Here is a 27,693-nt window from a genome sequence, read left to right as displayed (position 1 = left end):
CACACACACACACACGGAGTGCAAAACATACTCCTGGTGGAGACAACAAACCGGAGATAGCCGATAAGCTGTAGATCGGCCATTTTCGGCACAGCGACACCGTCGTACGACAACGGAGAGAAGCAACCACGCACGCGCGCGCACACACACACAAGCGTGCACCAACCTGGAGACTGCGCAGTGTTGCGCACAGCGGAGAGCGTCGAGAAAAGTGCGTGTGCAGCAGACTGCAGAAGTGACGGAGAACGGAGAAAACTTTCATGGAGCTGCTGAGGTGCAGGATGTCCCGTTAAAGAAATAAAGACAAAACTATTTCAGTCAGAGTAGGACTTCAGAGCGCACGGAATCTATCCTCCTAACCCTTTCCCCAAAAATCTATTTCCAACCTGACAACAACTATGGGGTGTTTGACGATATTTAGTGTGTTTTTATTGCAATTCATCGCTTTTCAGAAAAGCTACGCTGCCCCCTCGCCTATTATCAGGTTTCCCGGAGACGACACCAGCCCCAAAACAGACAAAGAAGTTGCCCTGGTAAGTTGTATTTGTTTTTGTTTATTTTTTCTTTCTCTTTTTACTAACCACTAGCACACACAATAGGCCTAAATAGGCTACTGCGGTGAAGTTGTTGATCAAATCAAATACTCGCGAGTTTTTATTGCATTCTTTAAAACATATTTAATATTGTTCATAGGAATGTGGAAAAAATATACTTTTGTCATCGTCAGGAGAACGGAAAACCCCCACTTCATCAAAGCTGCACAGATATGTATATTATATATTTCTTTATAAAGGCTATTATCTACACGTTTCTCTTTCAGCACTATTTGAACAAGTTTTATGGATGCCCACAAGACAGATGTAACCTAATGGTGCTCAAGGACACTCTGAAGAAAATGCAGAAGTTCTTTACTCTGCAAGAAACTGGAGAGATTGACCAGAAGACTGTGGAGATCATGAAGAAGCCTCGTTGTGGAGTACCAGATGTGGCCAATTACAACTTCTTCCACAGGAAACCCATGTGGCAGAAGAAAGACATCACCTACAGGTCAGCACAACACAACACTAAACACACCATAACACAAATGACCATGCAAGCGCTAGGCTTGCGCACGCGCGCGCTCACACACACACACACACACACACACACACACACACACACACACACACACACACACACACACACACACACACACACACACACACACACACAGGACAATTTTATTTACAGGTCCATGTGGTTAAATGATTCTTTAGGCCTACATGGTTGAACCTCATCCTGAGAGGTACAGCACCATGTATGTATAATATCCAAATTATCAAATATTACATATAAGAAAGAGGCACACATTATGAAAATAGCAGATCTACAAGCTCACAATGCCTCACATTGCTGAGCTTGTACTGTATCACAATATTTATCTATTGAACTGAGTCAAACAAAAATGTAATGCCTACAATTCCGAGTGCTTGTCAGGGTGTGTGTGTGTGGGGGGGGTCCCCCAGTTAAAAAAAAACGTTTTGGGCGGTCAAGCCCCTAAATGTGATGTATGATGATAAGAGCGCCCCTCACTTCACACAGGCGTGACTTTTTTCTTTTTTGTGAACAGAAAAGTGATAAGTCCAATTTGCAGATCCAGTTTACTAAGTCTAGATGAGGGTTTAACCGGTTAAATGCCAATGTATTGACATGTGAAATAAAGCATATCCATCTTAAGCAAGGCAAATAAACACTAACAAGTATTATACTGGTCTTCTTAAAGATTCTTCTCGTATTTTAAATATTTTGTGTGCCCAGCCGGATCTCTTTTTTCAATTGATGTCTTATCCCGATTGATCCAGGAGCACCTTTTTACTATTTTTTTACATCTTTTATCTACCTGCATGTCTCTGTTTGTCCCAGGTGTGGCTCACATGAAAACGCTGTCAAACACACAGGTCTGAATCTCTTTCCCCTAACCAGTGTTTAACTGTGTTGTTGTTCCATAAACTGCTGAGCAAAGGAAGGAAACTATAAAGAACACCCCCAGAGTCTGTTTGCTTTGAGAGATGGACCTCAGCTATGCCCCCTGATTCCTTTACACCCAACCCCCATCCACACAATCTTTGTGTTTGAATTGTTTCTTGCTAACATCAGCATTCCTTTACAGGCTCCTGTCTTTGATCTTTATTTCCTTTTATTTTTTCCCCCTCCATTTATTTGAAGTTTACAGCACCAAATTGTTTTATTTATTTCAGTGTTTTTTGGGTGATGTGGCCGCCTGACCACTTTAGCCTGTCTCTGTTTGTCAAGGAGGATAGCAAGGCTAAAGAAAACAATAAAAACTTGGGGATCTCAGCTCAGCCCATGTCTAGAAGAATCCACAGCAGAAACAGGCACACATTTTCTTTTTTTGCGGTTGAACTCTTTCAGGGAAGATTTTCCCCAGATGACTCATAGTCTACTAGTAATGGGAGTAGTGTCTGCTTGTCTGAAGATAACAGTATTACTACAACATGGCTGTATTGACTTCATTGTCTCTCTGACCCTGATTGTATTCTACTGACCATATCATATCAAAATAATTCATAGTCATTGTCTTGACCAGTGGTGCAGAAACTGTGTGCCGTAAGACAAGTTTAGGTGTGATTTAGGTGTGATTTTGTGACAACCACACATTAGTATTAGTATTGCAACATATGCTACTAGTACTATACAAATATTTATGAATATATACATACTGTATATTACAAAATGGCAAATTATAGATCCTAATGATTTTCAAATACATTGAAATACCACTGGTCTTGAGGATTAGTTATGTAAAGTCTGAAGGTGGTGAAGTGTTTAATTCAAATTTGAATGTTATACATGTGCAGGATGGAATCATCCGTATGCTTTGACCCATCCAGATATACACTGCATTTCCTGTTTTGGTGAATGAATCCCTGCATGTGTCACTCTTCAGAATACTCGGACACAGCCCAGATCTGGATGAAGAGACTATCGACGATGCTTTCTTCAGGGCGTTCAAAGTGTGGGCTGATGTCACTCCACTCACCTTCACACGCCTTACGGATGGAGAGGCTGACATCATGATCAATTTTGGCCGCAACGGTACAGTACAACTCTTTTTCTTTTCTGTCATAGTCAGGTATATCAGTGAACACAAGTGTTTAACTTGCTTCATGAACATGTCTCCACCAGGCCGGGTGGCCCACCCAGGGCTGTGTAAGTCTCGTGGTGCAGCCTCCAGGACCCGAGGAACCTGTGGGGGAATAGAGTTTCTACATAACATACTGTTAAATTTTTTCCATCTGTGGCACCCACGATTGTCAGAAAAGAAAGCACCCCTGGGGGTGCGCTCTATAGAGGCCCATCAACATGTGATTCCAATTTGGGGGTTGATTGGATGCTGTGCTCATGATATATGGTAAAGAATTGTAATGGCCCGGACGGCTAGGGTAGCGGTCCCGGCACCTGCAGCCTGATAGCGGATCCGACTCCCGATCACGACAGCCTTTGCTGTGTGTCACTCCCTTTCTCTCTCTCCCCCCATTTCTACTCTTTCACTCTACTGTCTTTCCCAATTGTCTACTGTTATCTATCTATAAGGGCAAAAAGACAAAAAAAATATCTTAAAAATGTAATAACAATCCTACTATAAATGCACCAAGTCTCTGTCTGCGTGCGTGTGTGTAATGCACGTAACTCGAGAACCGTTTGCCCCACCGACTTCAAATTCGACACATGCGTTCCAAACCACCACAGGGAGTGCACTGCCCGGCCTCGAGTCGGTCGGACCCACGGTTCTCCAGAACCACCACAAAAGGCTCTGGTCAGGCTCTGCCAGTGGGCATAATCAAAATTTCCAGCCTCTGCCTCAGCCAATTGATTGCCATGGCAACCCCACACCTGACAATTGATTAGCCTACTTAACCATTCCACTTTTCACAGTCAGCCCTATTCAGACACAGGCAGATCTCCATGTGGGACACAGACAGACAGTTAAAACGGGTGCTATGACAAGTTGACAACGGGTATTATTAGGTTCCCAAGTTGCATCGTTCTCAAGTAGGCCGGTGGCCCACGGGCACGTACAAATCTAGTATTAAGTAATAACATAAAAGACAACAACATCACTATGTGTAATCTCACAAGACAGAATTATTTTTGTGTAACTGTGGGTACGATGAGGGTACACACTTGTTTAAAGGACGTAACACTATGTCTACGATTGAACATGGCTCTACCTGTGGTCTTGAACAGCACAGTCAGTATTTGTGAGTATGTGCTTTAAGTGTGTCTAGTCATCCTGGCTGGCAACGGTCCTTTTTTCCATCTTTTAAATATTCATTCCGTATGGAGTTGCACATAATTTTGGCGTAGCACATTTAGGACAGGTCGTTGCAGGATAAACTCTCATGTCTTGTGTGGGCTGTTAGAAATGATCACGGACAGACCTCCCAGTTCTCCACAGGGAATAGGAGTGACATGGTGAAACTCTGAAATTCATTGGTATTCCCCACTGAGGCTTAACACGTATTATAGGAACCCAGTGCCAATAACTCTGGCAAGTCATTTGTAAACCACTTATTCCCTTGAGTAAGGGCAGTTACCATCAGACCGAACCATAAGGAAGAAAACGGTTCTCCAGAAGACTGCCTGGTTGACTTATTGTCAAGTATAACATTTATTATGTTTATTATGTTCTTATGACACTATGCCACACACACACACACACACACACACACACACACACACACACACACACACACACACACACACACACACACACACACACACACACACACACACACACACACACACACAGCCTATATTTTGGACAGATTTGGGACATGGTTGAGGATTATAGTCTTTTGAGAGGGGTGGGTTACCAGGGTCATTTCAGTCAAGGTATCCATTAGACAGTTATCATAACATCATGGTACTGCCAGAGGTGTCTGTCTGGCTCCAGTTAACCCTGTCTGGAAAGACATCCGTAATTATGATGGCACACAAATAAGAACAAGCCACCTTGGATGAACTGGGAGAAAAGATCTATAAAAAGGTTTAAGGGGCATTTGGGGCTTTTAGTTGGTTGCATAACTTGCATCTTTTCCTTCATCAGACAAACAAAAAAAAATTCAATATATTTGCAGTGTTACGGTTGTTTGCATTTCCCGATGAAATCTGCTAACAAGCTAGTTTTCTGTTAGCAGGAGTTTTATGTTTAAAAGTCTTGCTGTTTACAATAGCATCTTTGTTAATTAAACAAATATTATAATGCTAATGGAAACTTTAACTCACAAGGTTCCATAATACTTTGGTAGTAGTTTCCACTAGGCATGTAACGATATATCGTATATCGATATATATCAATATTAATCTTGACGATATGAATCGATTTATTGAAATAAAAAAAAAGATATATCATATTCCATCATATTCAAGTGCTTTTGGAGAGAAATGAGAGTCACTTTCAGTAGTAGAGGCCTGTAGAGGGGAGCTGTGTGTGTCTGTGACTGTGCCCAGGTGATGATGGCCGTTGATGCTCATCAAGGAAGGCAATTATGTTTCAAAAGTAATGTAGTTAAATAAAAAATGTGAAAAAAGCTCGGGTGAAGATAAATTATATAAAATTTAAAAAACAGTAATTTTTCTGGAAAATATTTTTTGTTTAAAATATCGTGATACAAATCGTATCGTGAGTTTAGTGAATCGTTACATGCCTAGTTTCCACAGTACATTGGTAGTAGCTTTTCAGTACATATAGGCCAAATCTTTTTCATTGCAGAAGATTTTTTTTTTCAGAGGTCTTAATGTGTGAATTGTGTCACCAACAGAGCATGGGGATGGCTACCCCTTCGATGGTAAAGATGGCCTGCTGGCCCATGCCTTTGCCCCTGGACCAGGCATTGGTGGAGACTCCCACTTTGATGATGATGAGCAATGGACCCTGGGAGACGGTGCAGGTACGAGAGAAACACAACATATTCTTGATATTAAGAAAAAGTAAATTCAAGTTACACTTTTCATGAAAAGGCGTATCCAGGTGTCGATTCTAAAGCCTTTACTATTTTCCCACTCCAGGCAATAATTTGCATTTCTGTTGATATTTTTTGCAAATAATTTGCAAAGTGTTTGTTTTAGCCTGCTTGTACTTTTCTGCAATTGCCTAAACATTCCAACACAATTTGAATTACATTGCATGGCAAATATTTGCAAACTTGCACTGTATGTATATGGGCTGCCCATAAGTGTTAATAATGCTTTGTTTGAAATGACCATTATAGAAAATAAATAAATATGATGATGCACTCTTATCATGTATAGTATATGTATAGTACTGCAAAAGTTGGAGAATTGTAAGACATCTTTTCTGAACTCTTTGGCAGTGGTGAAGGTGAAGTTTGGCAACGCTGAGGGGGAATTCTGCAAATTCCCTTTCTCCTTCCAGGGGAAAGAGTACACCAGCTGTACGAATCAGGGCCGTGATGATGGCTTCCTGTGGTGTTCCACCACTTACGACTTTGATAAAGACGGAAAATACGGATTCTGCCCCCATGAGTGTGAGTATGGGTCACTGTTCTGTTTCCTGTTCTAATGCAACAAAATAATATTCTGATCTCAACTCAACGTTATTGTTGTCACATCACGGGTTTGATGTGACAGGTTTGAGGTTTCACATTTGTTTATGTGTACGTCATACACAAACGTGAAAAAATTGAAAACTATTTTTGACCCTGAGATGTAGTGGTGTAAAAGTATACAACATTGGAAATACTCCAGTAAAGTAAAAGTACCCCAGTCAATTTATATAAGAAAAAGAAATAACAAAAATGGCAGATCTATCAGCTCAAACGTATAACTTATGACGGTATTTAAGGCTTAAGTGGTTTACCAACTGCAGCATTGCAAGTGTGCACATTTGCAGTAGAGATGGCCCCATGAGAAATCAGACCAACAACTTTAGCAGCGTTAAAGCAACATGCTCAATTTCATTGTATCTGAACCTCAGAAATGTTCAGTAAGCTGGTGGTAAGAAGCTATTTTTCTTCTGATGGCCAAGTGCTACTTCAAATAAGATTTATTTGAAGTAGTTCTGTTTATTTTGGATGGAGAGAAAATAGGCTGGAATAACTGCCAGGAAATCTATGTTGTTGTTTGGAACGGCATATGGAATTTGCTAATTTGCAAGGTACTGTCCCACTTTGAAAATACTGGGATTTGTCTAACATGTTGTTTATCTGCGTTAAGTTGTTGTCCATGGTACTGCTGTTATCAAAGGCTCATTATGATCTGTTGCCAAAGTACACATGTACTGGGTTGTTGGAAATGATGTAAACACAAGTTGAACCAGTGAGTTCATGTAATGCGATAGAATAATTGGGTTAATACCTGCATATTTGTGCATTTTCATATGGAACTGAAATCTAACAACTGCAGCAGCTGTACCATTATGTATTTATCGCAGTGTGTGCGTGCGTGCGTGCGTGCGTGCGTGCGTCTCTGGGGCAAATCACAGAAACCGCTGGACCAATCAGTGCCAAACTTCTTGTGCACACTGGCAGTAGACTAACTTTGGATCACCATTCACCACTAACCTTTTTCCACATATGTTTTATACTTTTTTGAAATATTTAACTTTTGAATTGTAAAATGGAAATCAAATAGGCCTCTGATTTGGTTGAACCCTTGCCCAAAGTTGAGAGTCACACACATACATCACAGATACAGTGTGTTATAGATACAGTAACTGACGACATACTGCAAAATGCGTAAGATTACTGACGTCACAGACTGGCCTCTTGAAGTCCAAAACCCACATTGGAGCCACACCGTTCCTATTAGAATCAAAATCAGCTTTATTGTCACATCACGTGTTTACAGGTATAAAAAAAAAGTGATGAAAGTTGTTTCATCCACGATCCACGAAGCTCCATTGTTTCTGTTGTTTCCAGAAAGAAGAAGAGGGGGAGGGGGGATTTGAAAGACAAATCAACAAGCATATCCATCCGGTACACAGTATGTACATGAGTTTAGATGTAAGGCGCATGATATTAGATATTAGACATTAGACATTAAGGTGCAAAAAGATACAAAATTACAAAACAATTATGTTACTGTACATAGCAACAACAACCCCAAAAGAGGTTCACGGATTGAAAGGTATAGTTACGTATAGGGATTCCCGGTCTAAATGGGTTAAACCTTAAACCGTGGCTCTGCAAGAGGTTAGCCATCTATGAGAGGGTCTGTGTGAGTGTCTGTGTGCTGTGTCTGTCTGTGTCCGGAGATTGTCATCAAAGTGTTGACATACCTTGCTTTGTTCATCTGTATGCACAGTGCTGTTCACCCTGGGTGGAAACGCCAATGGAGCTCCGTGTAAGTTCCCCTTCAACTTCCAGGGGACCAAGTATGATAGTTGCACCACTGAAGGCCGCGACGATGGCTACCGCTGGTGTGGTACCACCGATGACTACGACCGCGACACCTCCTACGGGTTCTGCCCTGAAACCGGTGGGTTGGATAGCATACTGTCTGTCTCATGCCTCTCACTTGCATACGCAAGATCATGTTTTCCCTGTATCATTTGTGTCACTTTGTCTGTTGTCAAAATGTGTCTGCAGACTCTGCACCAATGCCACATCACAAATTATTCTATGTTTATCGTATTTGACAAATTCATTCTGATTCTTCTAAGACTTCTAAGCTTCTTTTGGAAATACTTCGCCCATCCATGGTTGACTTGCACTGTTTTGCTAGTAAAAGAGCTGTTGCGTGGAAACCATAATCTGAGAATTAAATCAAATTTTTTGTATGCTTATATGTGAGTGAAAGTTGTGTATATGTGTGTGCGCGCGTGTGCATGCGTTTGTGTGTGTGCGTGTATGTGTGTAAGCGATGTTTGTGCATGCCCGAGGGTGTTCTTGTGTGTTTATTTGCTGTACAGTGCACAATGCTTCTCCGTACTGCTTGATAGGAATGTTCCATCTGTGGTTTTCATTCTTGCTAGTGGTTTACTGAATGGTTGTAAAAGTATTTTACTGTGCAATAGAACCGCTCATTTTCCATTTGGTCACTGGGGCTGGCCGCTCTTGGGTTGTGATGCTGGGGAGAGTAGGCCAGAGTGAGATAGAGAGAGAGAGAGATATTAAAGGTGAAATCTTTCAAGACCTTTCAAACAATTTAAACATTTTATTATGACAAACACTTTGCAGTACTTCAAATATATAGGGAGAGAGAGAGAGAGAGAGAGAGAGAGAGAGAGAGAGAGAGAGAGAGAGAGAGAGAGAGAGAGAGAGAGAGAGAGAGAGAAGAGAGACAGAGAGAGACAGAGAGAGACACAGAGAGCCCAAGAGAAAGAGATGGATACTATTGGGATCTGATTCTAATTGCCTGGGATTGCAGCTGTGCTAGCTGGTGTTGAGAAAACGGCAGTACGTTTGGTGCCTGGTTATTGATTCTGTGCGCCTTGTGTATGCTTTAATGGTGCCATTTCCAACATCTGCAAGTATTTCACAGTGCAATAAATGTCAAAACACTCTTTTGGTGAGCACTGCGGCATGAACAGCTAAAGTTCAGACTGCTGACTAATCTGAAACGTGTCTCTGAAACGTGTGACTGGATGCCTCCATACAGCCATGTCAACAGTGGGAGGGAACTCAGAGGGAGCTCCTTGCGCGTTCCCCTTCACGTTCCTGGGAGACACCTATGAAGCCTGCACTGCCTCTGGACGCAGTGATGGCAAGATGTGGTGTGCCAGCACCAAGAGCTACGATGACGACCGCAAGTGGGGCTTCTGTCCCGACCAGGGTAAGAAGCATTCAGCCACGGGTTCAAGATGCATATAATGCACATCATTGTCTTTGTTGTAACTCACTTTGAGTGCCAGGTGGGTGGGATTTTCCAAATAGGACACAAGTGAGAATTGCAGGAAGTTAGACTGTCACAGGAAACAAATTTCAATTAGATTTACAGTGGGTTAAATTTTATAATTGATTCCTTAACTGACACACTTGTTTTTTATGTGAGAGTCACACCAAAACCAAAACCAGAAGCGGCATTCCAAGACCCAGACTCACCACCACTGTGTTACCAAGTACATTGTGTTATATTCATTTTTTTTTATTTGTTTATCCCACGGTTTTGGAACCGTTTTTGTTCCAGTTCTGTCATCTGTAATTTATTTTAGCCCTTCACTATATCCCACCCCGAAAAGCGATTGTCCAATGCCAATCCAAATAGTTTAGCAACTGTTGCTATGCAGGTCAAGCTTTCACCACCTCATAGCTGTCAGTGTTATTTTGCATGGCCGTGTTGTTGAACATATACACAGCTTAACGTTGGGAAAGTTTCATGCCTGACCCACCCAGGTGATGGCAATAATACTAATGACTGTAGTCTAACCGTGCAACATGAAAACTCTTGTCGGACAGTCGTTAAAAGTTGATTTCTCCCTCTTTAAATAATGTCATGCAAATGTGTCCAGTGCATAGCCTACTGCAGGCCTTGTTGACTAGATTTAGAAGAGCATTTTGATGCTCTTGCTGCTGAAATGATGATCGATTATTTGTATGGAGAAATCCCATCATTTAACATGCATCTCTATGGGGACAGCTTGCCCTGTCTCCTTGCTCCTAGCATGCCTTTTGGACAAGAACGGGTTGGGGAGGGACTTAGTGAAGGGCTAATTGCTTTTTACATACAGTAAATGCAGATTTTGTAAAAAAAAAAAGTTTAAAAATTCTTCATAAGCTTGGATGCGAAATTAACATATTTTAACATATCTAGCACAAATATGCAAGAAATGTGAAGGTAATTTGGTTGATTATTTCCAGGCTACAGTTTGTTTCTGGTTGCGGCCCATGAGTTTGGTCATGCCCTGGGCTTGGAACACTCTCAAGACCCTGGTGCACTGATGGCTCCGATCTACACCTTCACCAAGGACTTCAGGCTGTCTAATGATGATATCAAAGGCATCCAGGAGCTCTATGGTGGTGAGTTTAACCACTTAAACCCTAAATACTTCACTGAAAGGTGTTCCCCCGGTGGGTCTGTCTATGGCCCCTTCAAATCGCCAAAGGCCAAACTATAACCTCACAAGTTGTGTCAACCCGTTGGGAACATGTAGATCTGCTATTATTACCTAATATGATGCCCAGGCCAGAATAGAGATGCTAAGTTCAAGTGTCATGTGTAAGTAAGTAAACCTTGCCAAACCACGTGGCCCATAGGGTAGAAGCCTATCTCCTGTTTATGTACCACAAGGTGGCTTGATGTCCAAGTACAACCCCTAGTAGACATGACTCTAGTGCACTGTCTGGTTCCCAAACTTCTTAGCCTGTGCCCCAAAAGAGAAATTTGATGTCTCCCGGGACCCAAACTAGTGAAAATAGCAGATCTACAAGCCCACAACTGAGGGACTTTGGTATGACCTGGGCAAGGAATCAAACCCTGACCTCCCAATCTCAGGGCGGGCACTGTAACCACAAGGTCACTGAGCTGGTATCATCGTTGTGTGTTATAAGCATAAGATTTGTGCTCCTTAGAAACGGACAGTCTGGAGACTAGAGATTGCAACATTGTGTTGCTCCCAGCTGTTTTGGGTTTTAGCTTTGGGCGTGCACAGGGAATGTAATCTTGTCTGTGGAAAATGTTTAGTCAGGCAGGTTTTGTTTATTTGGCAGTAACGTTAAGTAATTTATGTTGAGCAATCTGTAAATTAAACTTCAGGCACAAAAAGAGTAAATATATTGTTTCCACAATTTGATTATTTGCATGCTTGGCAACAAAACTAAACCAAAGAGCCATTAAAAACCCTCAAGTATGAAACCAAAGTTTTTTAATTAATATTGTCGTGTTGGAGCATGAATGTATCTTTCAAATTGCTAATATTCTGGCCAATGTTTCACTGCTAGGTGGTGGTGGTGGTGGTGGTGGAACCAATCCAGACGAACCCCTGCCCCCCACCCAGGGTCCTGTCACTCCCATGGACATCTGCAGTGAGCCGGTGGTGTTTGATGCTGTAGCCCAGATCAGGGGAGAGACATTCTTCTTCAAGGACAGGTAGGCCTAACAGAATCAAAGGAAACTCCACCTATACTGTAGGTGGTTGTTAATATGATGCAGTTTAGGTCAAGCTATAGGTGACCATACTACAGCCTACTACATTTGTGGTTTTATCATATCCAGTGTTTCATTTTGTTAATATATATATTGTCTCATCCTCTGCATCAAGCATCTTTATGTCAATTGAGACAGGAGGTCTATCCACAGTGATTACTTGCTGGATGTTTTGCTTTGTTACAAATACCAGACATGTAGTTATGTTAAAATACAGAATACTTGGTAAACCACTTTAACCCTGTGTAAATTGTTTTGGCCAATTTTAAAGTACAAGCTGTGAGCTTGTATCTATTTTCATTATTATTGACAAAGTAAAAATGGTTAAATAGAAAATGTGGGTTTTCATACCAAAGTACTTTTTCTTACATACAACAGTAATATATCAAATACTGTACAGTACAGCCCCAAAATTGCACATGACTCAAGCATCTTTCTGGTTGTCATGTTGCCCTCTCCAATATGACAGCGATGTCAGTGTAGGACCCAGCAGCCAACGCAGTGTCTAAGTATATTATGTCTAAGCCCTGACCAACCTGTAGAACAGGGCTCCAGAATGCATCCATTTTGGCCGCACATTCACCCAAATATCTGGGCGCGGTTTGCACTCAAGCGGCGCGCCGGGGGCGTGGCTTGCCCAAAGTTGCCATACGCTCCCAAATCCCGCCTCATTGACTGTCTGCCAATCATCTTCTGTGTCTCGTCTTGGTACGATTGATGCACAACTACCGTGTGACCCCCCCACCCCTCCCACGAGTACCTACCCCAACTCTACCCAGGGTCATGTTAGTCCGCGTCAGGCCGTCAGCCAGTCCGTGGTAATATAAAGGTTGGGAATCCCTGGTCTAGGCAACCCTCAGAGGCACCGTGGAGGAATCTAACCGCATTGTCCACAGTGGTGGGAAGGAACGTTAACTCTGCACCCGGTGAACCCTCTCTAAACTTATCAAGACGTTGGCTTTGTTGTCTGTCTTTTCTGTAATCTATGCACAGGAAGAAACACACAATCACAACCAAATGTAACATAGCAAAACAAAGAAAGTGGGATTTCACAACCCAGATCATAGCCTAATCATTTCCCCAGGAGGTAGGTTTATTGTTGTAGATGCTTGTAAGCTTGTGTTTACTGGGCTGACTTCAACTCGAAGAAGAGGTTTTCTTTGTCAATCTCTCTCAGTTCACAAAGCTTTGGTCTAAATGCTTCCTGACTGTACTTCCCCCTTAGGGAGTTGAGCTCTGCCAGCCACCACAACAGCTGAATTCTTTTAAATGACAAATCGTTTCTGATCAGCTTTAACCCAAGCGTGCGTTCAGGACTACTGTCCTGAATCGCGGACCCTATCGTTTTTGTTGGAGCTCCTTAACTAGCTCTTGCGCAGTGTTTCCCAAACAGTGGGACGGGATCCATTGTGTGGGTCACGGACCCATTGTTATGGGCCTGGAGTAATATCCATGTATTTTTGTAGTTTAAAAAAAATATATCTCTTTGTTATTATTTCAAATGATTTTCAAACATTTCCCCAAATATCTAAATCTTTCAGGAATTAATTCTTACTTTTTCCTTTCTTTTTTTATTCATAAATAAATATGTAGTAGTGAAGAAGTAGTGAAAATAGCAGATCTACAAGCTCACAACTCGTCGTATCGTGACTTGTTGTGAGCTTGTAGATCTGCTATTTTCACTAGATTGGGTCCCGGGGAGACATCAAGTTTCCCTTTTGGGTCTCGAGCTAGAAGGTTTGGGACTTTCCTACTTTCAACTTTCATAACAGATTCCCACCTAATTTTGAGGTTGGCAGAGTTGTAGCATTGGAAAACTATTGGAATCTATGAGCAGGGAATAAGCCTGCTAGCCTGCTAAAGTGTATTTGCAGTGTAGCGCCACCTTGTGGCCCCTGCCCAATGGTTGGGAATTGAGATCTTATTCGGTTTACTAACATAATGCCATGCCTTACCCGCCAGTATTAAACATTATCTGTGAAATACTCATTTAGGAGCTTCCACTATATGCGTAAACGTTATCTTGCGGCCACACAACCCACTATTCATTTTGCAGACTCCTATATTTGCGGGTGGAGGTGTGTCTGTAGGCGTGTTGATGCGCTTTCCCTATATTTGCTATCTTATACACACAGGTTTAGGACAACGGAAAGTGCTTCTTCAAACCACATGTAATGCAAATCCGTTTGATAAAAGAATGTTCCTGAGATCTGAGTTGGAGCTGCCTCGGCTTGACGCATGCATGTTGCAGAACATTCACAGCTCAGAGGTCTTAATTCTCCACAAATCTCTGTGATTGTAATTTCCCAATAATCAGCAGAGTGTCCTTGTGCACATTGTGTTTAATTGTCTAGTCAAATAAGTTATTAGATTTGTGCCAAGGCGCATTGTGCGCGATTCCCTCGTTCAGTTTCGTCACCTCATCACCCCATGCAGCAAATATGTAATGGATTAAAATAATGTAAAATTCCCCATAATCAGTAACAAGTAGCTGATACTTGTGTCAACCAAATGAAAGGCAATCAAAGGCTATATGGGTGTCATTTCCAATGTGATTTTGCCAGTTCGGTGCAAGTCTGTTTAATTAATCCGATTTTCCGAACTATCGTTTTCGCATGATACCGTTTCATAGAGAGGCAGTACACTCACGATCTATATACCAAATGAAAGACAGAAGTTTACAGATTCCACAGCACTTTGAATTTTTAAATGAGATGAGAGAGATCATTTGAGCGAGCTGTGAGTCAATGAAATTATGTGTTTTTGGTCCATATATGGTTCTGGGCGGCAGCACAACTTGGCTGTGTTGGTCGCGGAGTGGATGGTAGATAGTCAGATACTGGACACACAAAACAACCCTCTGTATCTAATATAATGTATTCCAAGGCAGCATGTTGCTCTTCCATGAGGCAAGATCCAGGCAAGATCCAGGGCATAATGGATTATGGATAATGGATCTCTTAATGCATTTATAGGGACAAATCCTGTCACAAGTTGATGATGTAATTTGCCCATGTGTGGTCCAGCCCTATGGAATTATGGAATACATGTGCTAATAAAAAGTATTTAAAATATTGATTTCTTGCTCATGTTAACCGTAGGAACTTAAGTATTAACTCCTTGAAAATACTTTAAAAAAAGTATACTATTAAGGTCCCTGTACACTGCTGCGTTTCTCGGATTTTTAGCGGCGTTTTTCCGTCGGTTTTCCGAAAAATGCATCCAGTGTACAACCACCTTTACCGGTAGTTCTATTGAACCAGCCGGAACACAATGGATTGATTGACAATTAAAATAAACATGATCTGAAAATGCACCCACCCACCCGATCATCGGCTACTGTGATGTGATTCGGTGACCATCTCAGGTGAGTGGGCCCTGATTCAAAAAAGGATGAGAACCATTGATCTTGTAAATGAAAAGGGGTCAAATTGTCTTTTGACACGCTGTGGAACTCCCTCTCACCAATACAGTTCTTGCCATCATCCAATCAGGATAGTGTTTAATCATATTTAAATATTTCATGTGTCAATATTTAAAACAATAACCATGCAGTACCTTTGTGTGCTAAATGCATAAAGCTAATTACTACAAAGTAAAGATTTAGTTATGATCAATCTGGCAACCCATTGGCAAACTAGTTGACGTGAGTCAACAGTCTGTCTCGGGAGACTAAGTTATGATCAAATTATGACACACACAAAAATGACTTCATAACTGCATTATATTTTCACCCCAGGAAAGCGATTTTCTGCTAATTCAGGGCAAGGGATTACTCCAGCATGCTGTTATTTGTAGCTGGACCGTTGTGACAGATGTTTAACCACTTAAACCCCTGTAGTCTGAGAACTGGACTTGAGTTACAACTATACTTTGACCACTTTTTCCGTCTATAGGCCTACCAAATCTCTTTGCCAAAAATAGCTGATTTACAACCTCACTAGTGTAGATCGACTATTTTTGGCTAATGTTCCCGCAAGAATATGTACACCAGCCGTTCAACTGGTTAAACTTGCTGTGAGCTCTGGTGTTCTTATTTTATTTTATTTTTTATTTTTTAGCTGAAAGATATTTACTGAAATTTAGAAAATTGTAACAGAATTATTGCATTTAATTGCTTTGTGTTTTCTGGCCTTTCGCACAAGGCTTTTGCGTGACAAACTATCAAGCAAGCTGTGTGATCCCTGCTATGAAATGTGAGAAAATGGGGCCGCCAAGCACAAGCTGACCCAGAGGCACTGCGCAAAATGGGGAGAAGAGAGTCTGGAGGCAATAACATTCCCCTTTCCAAAGTTAGAGATGAGTAACGTTTCGGTGCATTGCCTGTTGCTGGAACCGACACTTAGACTGAGACGTAATGAGCTGCCTCAAGGCCATGTCAGGTCCTCTGGCTGTAGAGCAGCAAAACAAGTCAACTTTTATATCGGCAGATAAAAGCCAGTGCACTTTGGGCTTCAACGAAAGTTCACAGGCGTCTGTGCTGTTGTAAAAGAACATGCAGGATTCCCCCTCTGTTCTGGCTCTGCGTATTTATGTTTGGACAAATCTGGACGTGATGAGACAAATAACACTGAAAGTTCTCACTGAGCTCAGCATAAAATACCATGTATGTCTGTCTGGAGGCTTTAGAGGTGAGATGGTATAACATCTGCTGTCCAACCAGCTGATTCCGTTGACTGTGTTTATTCTTACAGGGACAGATACAACCACATGTTTCCAAACTCTCTGATGCATTGTAGTATGGGTTACATGTCCTTGCAGTTTTAAGAACTGTTGGATTGGACCAAAAACCCTTTGACTAATCAGCTTACCCACTGTTGATGTTATAGCCAACTACGGTTTTGGACAGTTTAAGGCACTGCTCTTACAAAAATCACAGGTAACCCTATCCCTAACCCTAACCTCACGCAAAGCCACGTAGTCGGAATTATCGGCAGTCCCTGTCTCACACTGTATGTCGAGAATTAACCACATGAAACTTAGCATCCCGATTCTTGTCATGTCATAATAGCCTAGGCACATGCAAGCTCACAACGCATGAAATTGCAACAAGTTGTGAGCTTGTAGATGAGTTATGTTTCCGTGAAGAGATTTGGTATAAAGGGGACACTAAGTATAGACCCCTGGATGACCCTGGTCAATTGAGTACTGTATATATTTAAATGGTCAGACCACGAGTCACATCCTCCTACGTAGATCTTGTCTACTCTGCCAGACACATACCGTAAGTAGCAAGCTGACCCATCATTTGATGGTCAGGTTTTATGTGAAAGAGGTTGGAAAATCGCTGGCTCACACTTGTGGTCTGAAGACAAAAGTTTTATTTCCTCGCCTGCAACTATCAACCAGTTCTCTTGATTCTATCTGACAGACTTGATTAAAAACACAAGGTTTGGGGATATCTGCTTTGCGTCTTCATATTTATTCATTATCACAACTTCATCACCCCTTTGTGATGGGCAGCGCTTGCTCTGTGTAAAATAGGTCAGTGGAAAAGAGTTTGGGAAGCTGCTGTTGTTGTGCAGCTGTGTATTGGAAATCCGGGCAAGATGGGTCTTGTTCCGCTGGCGTCGGCAGCCCTGGCCCTAACGAGGACCAGATGCTCATGAATCAGGCCATTGTGGCTGACTAGGGCCAGTGAAGCACTTGTACTAACCCCCCCCTCATCCATCTCTCTCTCTCTCTCTCTCTCTCTCTCTCTCTCTCTCTCTCTCTCTCTCTCTCTCTCTCTCTCTCTCTAAATGGTCTGCATTTATATTGCACCTTTATCCAAAGCTCTGTGCAATGTGCATTACACTACATTACATTACATAGATGGGAGAGGCAACCATGCAAGGCACCAATCTGCTCATCGGGAGCAGTTAGGGGTTCAGTGTCTTGCTCAGGAACACTTTGACAGGAAGGTCGAACCGGGGACCTTCTACTTCCCAAAAGCTTTTCTTCCTGCTTCACTGCCGCCATCTGTCTTTGTCTGTCTCTGTTTCTGTCTCTCTCTCTCTGTTGCTCTTTCTCTCTCTTGCTCGCTCACTCTGTTATCATGCCCTCTTCCCCAAGGGGTGTAGTGCTGTTCGTTTAAGCACGGGAGTGCACCTATGAGGAGTACTACACATGCGTGCCTGCTTGTTTGTTATGTAACCACTGTGTGGTAGTAGTCATACAGTCGGTTGGGTTAGAGCCGATCAGAAAGGATTTGTCGTTTAAAATAATTCAGCTGTTGTGGTGGCTGGCAGAGCTCAACTTCCTAGGGGGAAAGTACAGTCTAAGAGAGTTTAGACGAAAGCTCAGTGCTTGACAACTGAGAGAGTTTGACAAAGAAAGGCTCTTCTACTTGAAGCCAGCCACTAAACATTGTAAGAATATAAAGGTCATTAAAAAGGGAAAAAGGGTAGACTGGCTTTATTAGTAATTTCATAATGTTGAGTATGGAGATGACGTGATTATATGAATACGAAAACATTGGTGACAGTATGCTTTATTTCCAACTGTAGGGTATCATCATGGACGGGGTAACAAATAATAATAAACACTAATCAGTAAACTATCACTGCTAATATCATGAAACGTGTATGATTGAAAGGCCTTGGCCTCATTAATAATAATGATTAATAACTTCCACTCATTCCTTTCATCCACTCTTCCTCTTCCAGGTTCCTCTTCAGGTCAGTGAACTTCAGAAGCAAGCCCAACGGACCCATGCTGGTGGCCACCTACTGGTCAGACCTGCCGGTCAAGGTGGACGCTGCCTACGAGAGCCCGATGGAGGAGAAGACCATCTTCTTTGCAGGTACACAGCAGATGAAGATGCTTTCATTCTTTGAAGCTTAATTGTTACAGGAATCCCAGTTTGATATGCATTAAGGCACGGACCACCATCTGATATCTTGGGACCCCAAACTACTCCATTTAAGTGGGGACCCCCTGGAACTAGAGATGTCCCGATACTGTATCGGTATCGGGAAAAGTATCGGATCAGCCCTTATTTGTCATATCGGGTCATATCGGTATAGGTGAATATGCCAGTCTTACCACCAATCCGACACAGGGGTAAGGGGTTGACACTATGGCAGGTAAATAAAATGTGGAGTTTGCTTTGGAGTTGCCCAAACTGCAAGTGCACATTTGAGTGAGGAGTCTGCTATAAACACAACACGAGATATATAGCTAGATAGCTATAAACACAACATAAGATCACGACACTGGTATCGGTATTCGGTATCGGTATCGGCTAACACAGAAATTGAGGTATCGGGATCGGATCGGAAGCGAAGAAAGTGTATCGGGACATCCCTACCTGGAACCCACCGCATTGACCCCTGGGGTCCTGGGCCATATGTTGATAACCAGTGTACTACAGCAGGGTTTTCCAAACACTGGGTTGGAGCCCACGTTTGGGTCACAGACTCATTTTTATGGGTCACGACTTGAGTAAATATGTTTTTCTATCTCTCCCTTCAAAAGATTTTCAGGAAAGAAAATAATAAAATAATAAATCTAACATTTATTCAACAGAATACAAAAAATACAATTAAAATACACTTCATAAATAAAAAAAAAAGAAGAAGAATAAAAAAAGGATTCACTTAGCGGGTCCTGGAGAGACATCAACTTTCTCTTTCGGGTCTCTTGTTAAAAAGATTGCGAACAACCACTGTTCTAACAGGATCTAGTTGCTTTTGCGTCACTTCAAGCTCTACGGTGACCAGAGAAACAGCCGTTATTCCATTTCCATGACTAATGGATGGCATTCCTTTGTTTGTTTTCCCCTGCTGTAGTGATGGTCCATTTATAAGAACTGTAACATTAGGATAAGTAGAAACATTAGCAGGGTATGGTTGTATGTGGTGCTCACTCTTGGACACTTTAACCCATTTTGGACTGAGGTCGATTAAAAAAAGGCTTCTAAATCCTAAAATTTTCCTGAAAAACTAGGGATGTCTGGATACACTTTTTTTCGTTCTCGATCCGATCCCGATACCACAATTTCCGATATCGAATACCGATACCAGAGAATAATATGTATATATACTTATTTTATCATGTGTTGTTAATAGCAAACTCCTCACTCAAATGTGCACTTGTAGGTTGGGCAACTCGAAAGCAAACTCCACCTGCCCCAACATTTTATTTACCTGCCATAGTGTCAACCCCTTACCCCTGTGTCAGTATCGGTGGTTAGACTGGCATATTTGCCGATACCAATATGACCCGATATGACCAAATAGGGCCGATACCGATACTTTTCCAACACCGATACAGTTTCGGGACATCTCTATGAAAAACCCCTCAGAAGCAAAGATTTTAGTTAAAAATGTTCTCTCTGAAATATATATTTGCGCCACATTTTCATGATTTTTCAAAAATAAGACCCACTTTTACACCCTTGCTTTTAATTGATTTATTTGTCTTTTAAAAAAAATGTTATTCATGTCCTCACTGTATTGTTTATGCCCTGCCTTTCTTTTCTTTTTTGTGTAAAGCACTTTGAGCTGCATTTCATGTCATGAAAGGTGCTACAAATAAAGTTTTATTATTATTATTATTATTATTATTACAAGCTGGAGCTTGTAGATCTGCTATTTTTCAATAGCTAAATAATGCTTAAAACACCAAAAGGGGTTCCCGTCCAGAATGGGTTAAGAGTTAGACTGTGGTTATTACTAGTGGTTTAACATGCATGCCTTGCATCGCAGCATCATGACAACCTTCCGGACTCTTGACTCCATTTACATAATATCTTTTCCAGATTGCAGGACACTGAGAGCTGCCTCACTATATATTTTCCATCATATGTAGGCTCAGCGTTCGCTGAGCAAAAGGCTCTCCATATATTCTCCATTTTTAAAGTTTATATTGTCAGTCTTTCTAATGCTGACATGTGACATAACTTTTTTTGATTACATACCCAGTCCAAATTATTTAGGCATTGCAGTGTTTCATACACCTTTGCAATATATCTGATTCTGAATAGAGTAGATTTGATTAATCACACTGTAATTAATGTATAAATGCATTATTGTTTGTACATGTTAGTTGGAATAATTCTGCAGGCATTTCATGAGACAAAACACGCACGCACGCACGCACGCACGCACGCACGCACGCACGCACGCACACACACACACACACACACACACACACACATTCATATATATATTCATTCATGTATTTATTTTGGCTTTGATTTGGTGTCTCAACACCCCTGTCTTTATCCCAGGCAATGAAATGTGGATTTACAAAGCGGACCAGCTGGAGAAAGGCTACCCCAAGAGTATCTCCTCCCTTGGCCTACCCAGTGATGTACAAAACATTGACGCAGCCCTAAGCTTCAGGAAAAACAGGAAGACGTACCTGTTTTCTGGGGACAAGTTCTGGAGGTGAAGAGCAAAGCCTAAATGCACGTCCATAAGCATAAAGGTTGTTTGTTGCAAAGTCCAGGCCTGCGTTGATGATGTTATCATATGTTATTGCTGCCTAGAGTCATGCCTGGTTTCGGTTAGGCTCTTTAGTATGATTGATTTACACTGAACTAGAAACCACAAAAGCTCTCTTACACAAATACACAATTTCAGTATGGACTTCCTGTAACTCTTTCACTTCCAAGGAAGAGCATGTTTGCTTGTTGAGCCCTATGTTTACATTTAATACCTCCACATCAATAGGCAGTGAGGCACTTTTGTTGTGTAGTTGTGCTCTAAAACTAGGATAACCGCCTATGTAGAAAAAGAAAAAGAAAAGAGGAAAAATGTCTTGCAGGTTAGAGGCATGGGGGATGAATGAGAGCAGAGGTCCACCGTACCTAATACCATTAGATTGTAGAGCCACCCACTTACTGTAACAAAGATATATGGTAAAGAAATATAGTAATACCCAATATACAAATCCATGCTCTTCATGATGATCCCTTAGGTACAATGAGGATAAAAAGAAAATGGACCCGGGGTTCCCCAAGCTTATCGCTGACTCATGGAATGGAATTCCAGACGGCATCGACGCTGCCTTCAGTCTGAATGGCATTGGTAAGAACACATCTTCATTTATTTTAAGCTTTCTCTTTTTATTTTTTTTATCTCCAAATCAGGACATCTTTGTAGGCCTATATATATTTTGTATGTATTTGATGTAGGCATATTACCATGTGTTGTTCTTGCTTACTGTAAATCGCTCTGGATTAAGAGTGTCTGCTAAATGCCCAAATTGTATAAGATCACCGGATTCGCAAAAATCCAAACGATACCCATCCCTAGCTATGACCATAGTTATAGTTATAATTAAAAAAGGTTAAATAAGATGTATGCAACAAACCTACAGTAGCTACAATATTGATCCTGCAAAACACATACATCCTGCCATATTCCACATAATGTCAGCCATTCCACAAAGAGTATCAGCTCTCATGCCCATCTTGGGGCATGAGAGGAGTGATCAGGAGTGATTTATTTTCCCGGACCAGCCTTCGGCAGAGTGAAAGGGCAACCATGAGGAAATGACCACTGGACTTCTGTGTGCATGGGCTGCATTTTCTGCCCATTCATCTGTGTGCATGGGCTGCATTGTCTGCCCATTCATCAGCAGCAGCCTGGCATTCCAATCCTTACCCTGCAATACAATAGACATACAGTAGAGACATAATACTTAGACAAGATAGTATGCGGCAGGTTATGGTTACAGGTATAATACAAGAAATGCATAGACTCACAAGTCAGTGTGTATCAAGGTCAAGGTAAACGTTATTGTCCACAAGGGAAATTTGTCTCAGGCTTTCACCCCAGCTACAGCCACACATAAAACATCAATGAGAGACAAAAATACATTACAGAGGGAGACACAACATTACACCATTGCACACAGTTGTATGCATTGTGTCATGCTTCGCTCAACTAGAGACTGAGCACATACAGGACAATCTCCCAAATTCTGTTGCTAAAACTGCTCTATGCACAGTATTGGAAAGAAATTGGGCCTCTTTCTTACTTACTTCACAGGTCTTACCACTTGTGCTAATTAAGGCTCTGTTCCAGTGGCGATTGGACCTTGCAATAAGCCCCGGTGCAAATACTTTGTTGAGGCCCATAATGGTCCATTTGGTTCCATTTGTACACTCTCAGAGTTACCCATAAGGGACCATTTGAAACCCCCTGGTGTAGCAGTTTTTCCATTGATCCAATGCACAATATTAGCACCCTGACTCTGTTTGACCAGAATGGAACAGAGTCTTCATTAGTATGACTGGTAATATAAGACCTGTGAAGGAAGTAAGGAATAGGTCCAATATGACTGCTGTGCATAGAGCCTATGGTTGCTCTTCTTAGGCTGTGTTCAGCCTAAGAAGATGTAGATCAGATGTAGATCAGGTATTTTCTGCAAGCAACACCATCATGCAACAGAGTACAAGTTAAGCATTACTCACTCCTATGTCGTTAGCGTGTCGTTACACCAATACATGTAGTTTGATAATGTGTCTGGATACACAAATCGGATCTGATCGCTTGCAAATAAGAGTGTTGACAACAAACCAGATTTGTCTAAACTAAGCCTTTAGGGTCAGTGCTGTCTGATCCAGTTCTCTGCCGTGACATGCCTTGTTTCCAGAGCCCAGGCCGATCTAGCCTAGCCTCTTCATCATGTCTGGCACCATGCCTCCAACAACAACACTGCTCATATACCAGAACTCTTGCGTTGCCAATGCCATGCAGCCAAAAATGGACTTTTCAGAAGGACTGGGTTGCATAGTGAAGATGTGAAAACAAAACAGTTGACAAGAAGTAGCTCTGAATGTGGAACTCCCAGTTCCACATTATCTTGGTTTACTTTTGTATTGTTCATTTAGGATTAGACTTCATCATAATAATAATAATAATAATAATAATCTAACTATATATGCACCAAGTCTCTCTGTGTGTGTGTACGTCGACACACGCGTTCGACACCCCCACAGGAAGTGCAGTACCTGGTGTTGAGTAGGTCGGACCCACAGTTGTCCAGAACCGCCACAAAAGGCCTCTGCCCGGGCCACAGCTGACATCACAAGGCCTCTGCCCGGGCCAGACTCCATATTTGGGCATGCCTAAATACGGGTTCGTCCCACCGACTTCTGACATCATTCTGACATCTGCATAGACTCCATATTTGGGCATGCCTGACAAAGAACTCCATATATGGGCATATCAGGGGATAATGTGTAACTGTGAATGTAACAGCGAGGTACAGTCAGACATTTGGGCTAAAAGGGTAACACAATAAAGTCCTGGAGACTTTTTTCCATTGTGGACCTATGTATTCAATGCATCAATATAACATAAAAGGCACATGTACGTCTGTATGAACATGAAATTTGAAGAACCCCTTCTGATGGCCCATCCCCTGCCATAACCCCTGCTCTGTGCGATGCTATGCACAATTTGGTTGATGGCAGTCTACCAGGGATTTTTCCATTACTGCTCAGGCCATTGCTCCTGACATACATACTGTAAGCATCACATAGCACCTCCCCCACATGGTGAGAAAACACATTTATATAGAGAACTTCTGTGCCCCTCCACAGTGGCGCCTCTGTACACTGCCTTATATTAACATTTTGAAAATGAGGACATCCAACTTTGTGCCTGATTTATTTCTGTTTCTTCTCCGACGGCAAATGATGTCATATATGCCCCATATTGAAAGCTGATTGTACTCCGAGCCTTTACTATAAGGAATATTGTTTTTGTCAATTCAAACAACCTTTGTTCCAGCTTATTTACACAACAATAAAAACACACATTGCCAACCAAACTGATAAGCGAGAAACATAAATAAACTAGAAAAAGTGCCCTTCTGGGCACAGGTCTCCACCAGGAGGATAGGACTGTGAGATGTTTGGCAACATGTTTAGGAGTAATATAAACATGTTTGCCTTTGATGGCAATTGGATGATTTGAGGCATTTTGTTCCAAAAATGTGTTTTGCAAAAATCAACCTGTTGGTGGCGCTATAACAGGCCAATGTGAAAAGGGTGGGATATATTCCTCAGCCTAGTAGGAAAATGTGTGAAAGATTTCACGTAAATTGCATGCTGCGTTCATGATTTGAGGCTTTTGTTCAAAACGGGGCAATCTTGCAAACTGTGAAAGCCAATTATAGGCAATTAGGATGGAATATGAAATATGGGACAGATCCGACTTGAGCACATGACCATAGAGATACTCTGTAACGATTTGTGAGATTTTTGGACAGAATCTGGAGGAGTAATATCAAAAAAATTGTTTTACAAAAGTCGGCCTCCTGGTGGCGCTATAAAAGGCAGATGCGGAAAATGCAGGTCAAAGGTTTGTCCTTGGCCTCTAGGGAGTGTGCATGCAACGTTTCACGCAGATCGGTGCAGTTTTAGGTAAAACATGTGAAAAGCTGCCTCATGGTGGCGCTATAACAGGCCGTTCTGGAAAATGTGGGGCAGAGGTTCATCGTTGGCATCCAGGGAGTGTGTGTGCAAAGTTTGGCATCGACCGGGTTAACGGTGCCAGAGATTAGCTGGTAACGGACGGACGGAAGGACACACACACACACGGACGGACACACACACACACGGACGGAGTGCAAAACATACTCTCTCCCCATGCCTTCGGCCTGGTGGAGACAATAAATAGATAAATAGTTTTTTGTCTTAAGATTAGGTGAGATGAAAGAAACATAAATCCAGCAGTCCTGAAGACGTCAGTATGGTTTAGGCAGACTGCTCGTTGGCATTTCTTCTGCAACAAAGGTTTACAATGAAGAGCTTTAATGTGCAATGCTTGCTCCTTGCTTTCACAGATTACAGCTACTTCTTCAAAGGTGCCCACTATTTCAAATTGGAAGACAGTAGCCTGAAGATTGTCAAATTGGGAGAAATTACAAAGGACTGGCTCGGGTGTTAAACATTGATGAGATACAGAGCCACTGCCGGCTCTTCCTGGGATGACCTTTGTCCTCACGAGGACCCTGCCATGGAATCGCGCACAGCTAGAGGTCACCAAAGAGTTTCCTGTTGCTGGGCTTTCAGGCCCTGCTGCCCCCTTTGCTCTCATGAAGGGACATGCCCTACCCCCTCCAGTGTGTAATATTAGGCCCTAGCTTGGCAGAAAGGCAACCCTGAGGCCTTCTACACAGGCTGAACATATGCAACTGGATATATTGATTTATTATTGTGTGATATTGGCATTTTATTTGTTATGCTGATGCAGATTTGTTATGTGGGGCCATCCCCAACCCCCTTTGTTTTTTGTTTTATTTTGTCTTTTGTCATAAATTCAGACATCAGGTATGTCCATACTGTGCTGTGAGATATTGCCTATTATGCAAATTTGATTCCCAAGGGCTGGTCTTGTACCATATGAGGGATTTGTGTTGGCTTAGAATTACTTCTATGTCCACAGTGTATAAAGTGCATTTTCTTTTATAAATGCCTTAATGTTTTATTGATTAATTAATTGTCTCATTGTTGTGAAATACATTTGAAGTAAAACATGACTTTGCACAATGTCTCTCAACCGAAGATGGTGCTTTAGAAATTGCTAATTTGCATATTAGTCCTATGTATTTTATACTCTGTGTAACAATGTCAGATTTTCTTTTTTTTACGTCAGAAGTTAGTATTCATAGGCACATGTTATTCTTCATTTGGCTAGCACTTTGTATAGAAATATACAGGGGAACTGCACAATATGGAGACCCAATTCATTTTCATGGAACCTCCATTTTGCATTTTCCTTCAGTAATGGTACAGAAAAGGAAAAAAAGGCACAGGTTTGCCTAGAGGCTGTATAGGTTTGCTGCATGATGGAATCATGACCAGAGTACCAGTAGTATTGTTTGATAATCATTTTTATATTCATCTTTATTTCCTTAAGATTTTACTCTTCAGTCATTAGTGATTGTGTTGTGTTTTGTTTTTATGCTTGTGCACTTTGTCATTCTGTCGTCAATAAAGAGTAATGGTAAATATTGGTTCAGTGATAAACAGTGAAAGCATTACACAAACTGTTGGCTATAAAGCTGGATCTTTGGTGGGGTGTGTGTGTGTGTGTGCGTGCGTGCGTGCGTGATGTAGGCTTTGTTTATTTATTTATTATGTAATTGCGCCATCTTATGGACATTTCGTTGAGGCCATTTACTCGAATTCAGTCCCGTTGCCATTGGATACATGTTCATTTTTGTTTTAGTCAATACACAACCTGAACCTTATATTATTCAACTCTAAGATTACAACAGTGTGCAGCTGGTGACAGTCTCTGGTTCTTCTCATAGGCATACCAAAACAAACAAACAAAAACTTTAATATCATTATTAATTTATTCTAGGCCTATTTATTTACACAAAAAAACCCACTTAAATATTTTAACCCTTGCGTCCCTATTTTGGGCATGTCCACAACCCTCTCTTTAAACTAAGTAATCAAACTAAATAAATCACTAGATTAGAAAAATCCATTCCATTAGTCAACGATAACCGTCAACCGCCCATAGCCCAGAGGGTCGAACTGTGATTGGCCAGTCAGATGTCAAACGCGTGCCCATGTTTAGCGGTTGCTTAACAACCACACAGCCAATCACAACTACATCAACCCACAAG

The 27,693-nt window shown here is 41.7% G+C and overlaps 1 protein-coding gene across 2 annotated transcripts; it reads left to right on the top strand.

Annotated features, from left to right (window-relative positions):
• Window positions 1-175: 175 nt before the first annotated feature.
• Window positions 176-27,076, top strand: mmp2 (matrix metallopeptidase 2). 2 transcript variants are annotated; one of them, XM_079497582.1, is made up of 13 exons: window positions 176-533; window positions 821-1,047; window positions 2,948-3,096; window positions 5,826-5,954; window positions 6,378-6,551; window positions 8,329-8,502; window positions 9,625-9,798; window positions 10,824-10,979; window positions 11,904-12,051; window positions 18,756-18,892; window positions 21,323-21,482; window positions 22,015-22,124; window positions 25,897-27,076. In XM_079497582.1, exons 1-13 carry the CDS (start codon window positions 399-401, stop codon window positions 25,998-26,000), a joined length of 1,977 nt encoding a protein of 658 aa, XP_079353708.1. In that variant the 5' UTR covers window positions 176-398; the 3' UTR covers window positions 26,001-27,076. The 2 variants fall into 2 exon arrangements, with proteins under 2 accessions (XP_079353708.1, XP_079353707.1); XM_079497581.1 differs by having other exon boundaries at window positions 10,824-10,982.
• Window positions 27,077-27,693: the final 617 nt, after the last annotated feature.

The sequence above is a fragment of the Electrona antarctica genome, assembly GCF_951216825.1.
Source record: "Electrona antarctica genome assembly, chromosome: 3".
NCBI classification, from domain to species: Eukaryota; Metazoa; Chordata; class Actinopteri; order Myctophiformes; family Myctophidae; genus Electrona; species Electrona antarctica.
The sequence above is the reverse complement of the archived record's forward strand: the minus strand, read 5'-3'. Positions and strand labels throughout refer to the sequence as shown.

Bases quoted from the DNA above. Each gene is read 5' to 3' on its own strand.
- mmp2 (XM_079497581.1), top strand. From the start codon at position 399: ATGGGGTGTTTGACGATATTTAGTGTGTTTTTATTGCAATTCATCGCT. The intron at 3,097-5,825 runs GTACAGTACAAC...TGTCACCAACAG, and splicing joins GATCAATTTTGGCCGCAACG to AGCATGGGGATGGCTACCCC. The intron at 9,799-10,823 runs GTAAGAAGCATT...GATTATTTCCAG, and splicing joins GGGCTTCTGTCCCGACCAGG to GCTACAGTTTGTTTCTGGTT.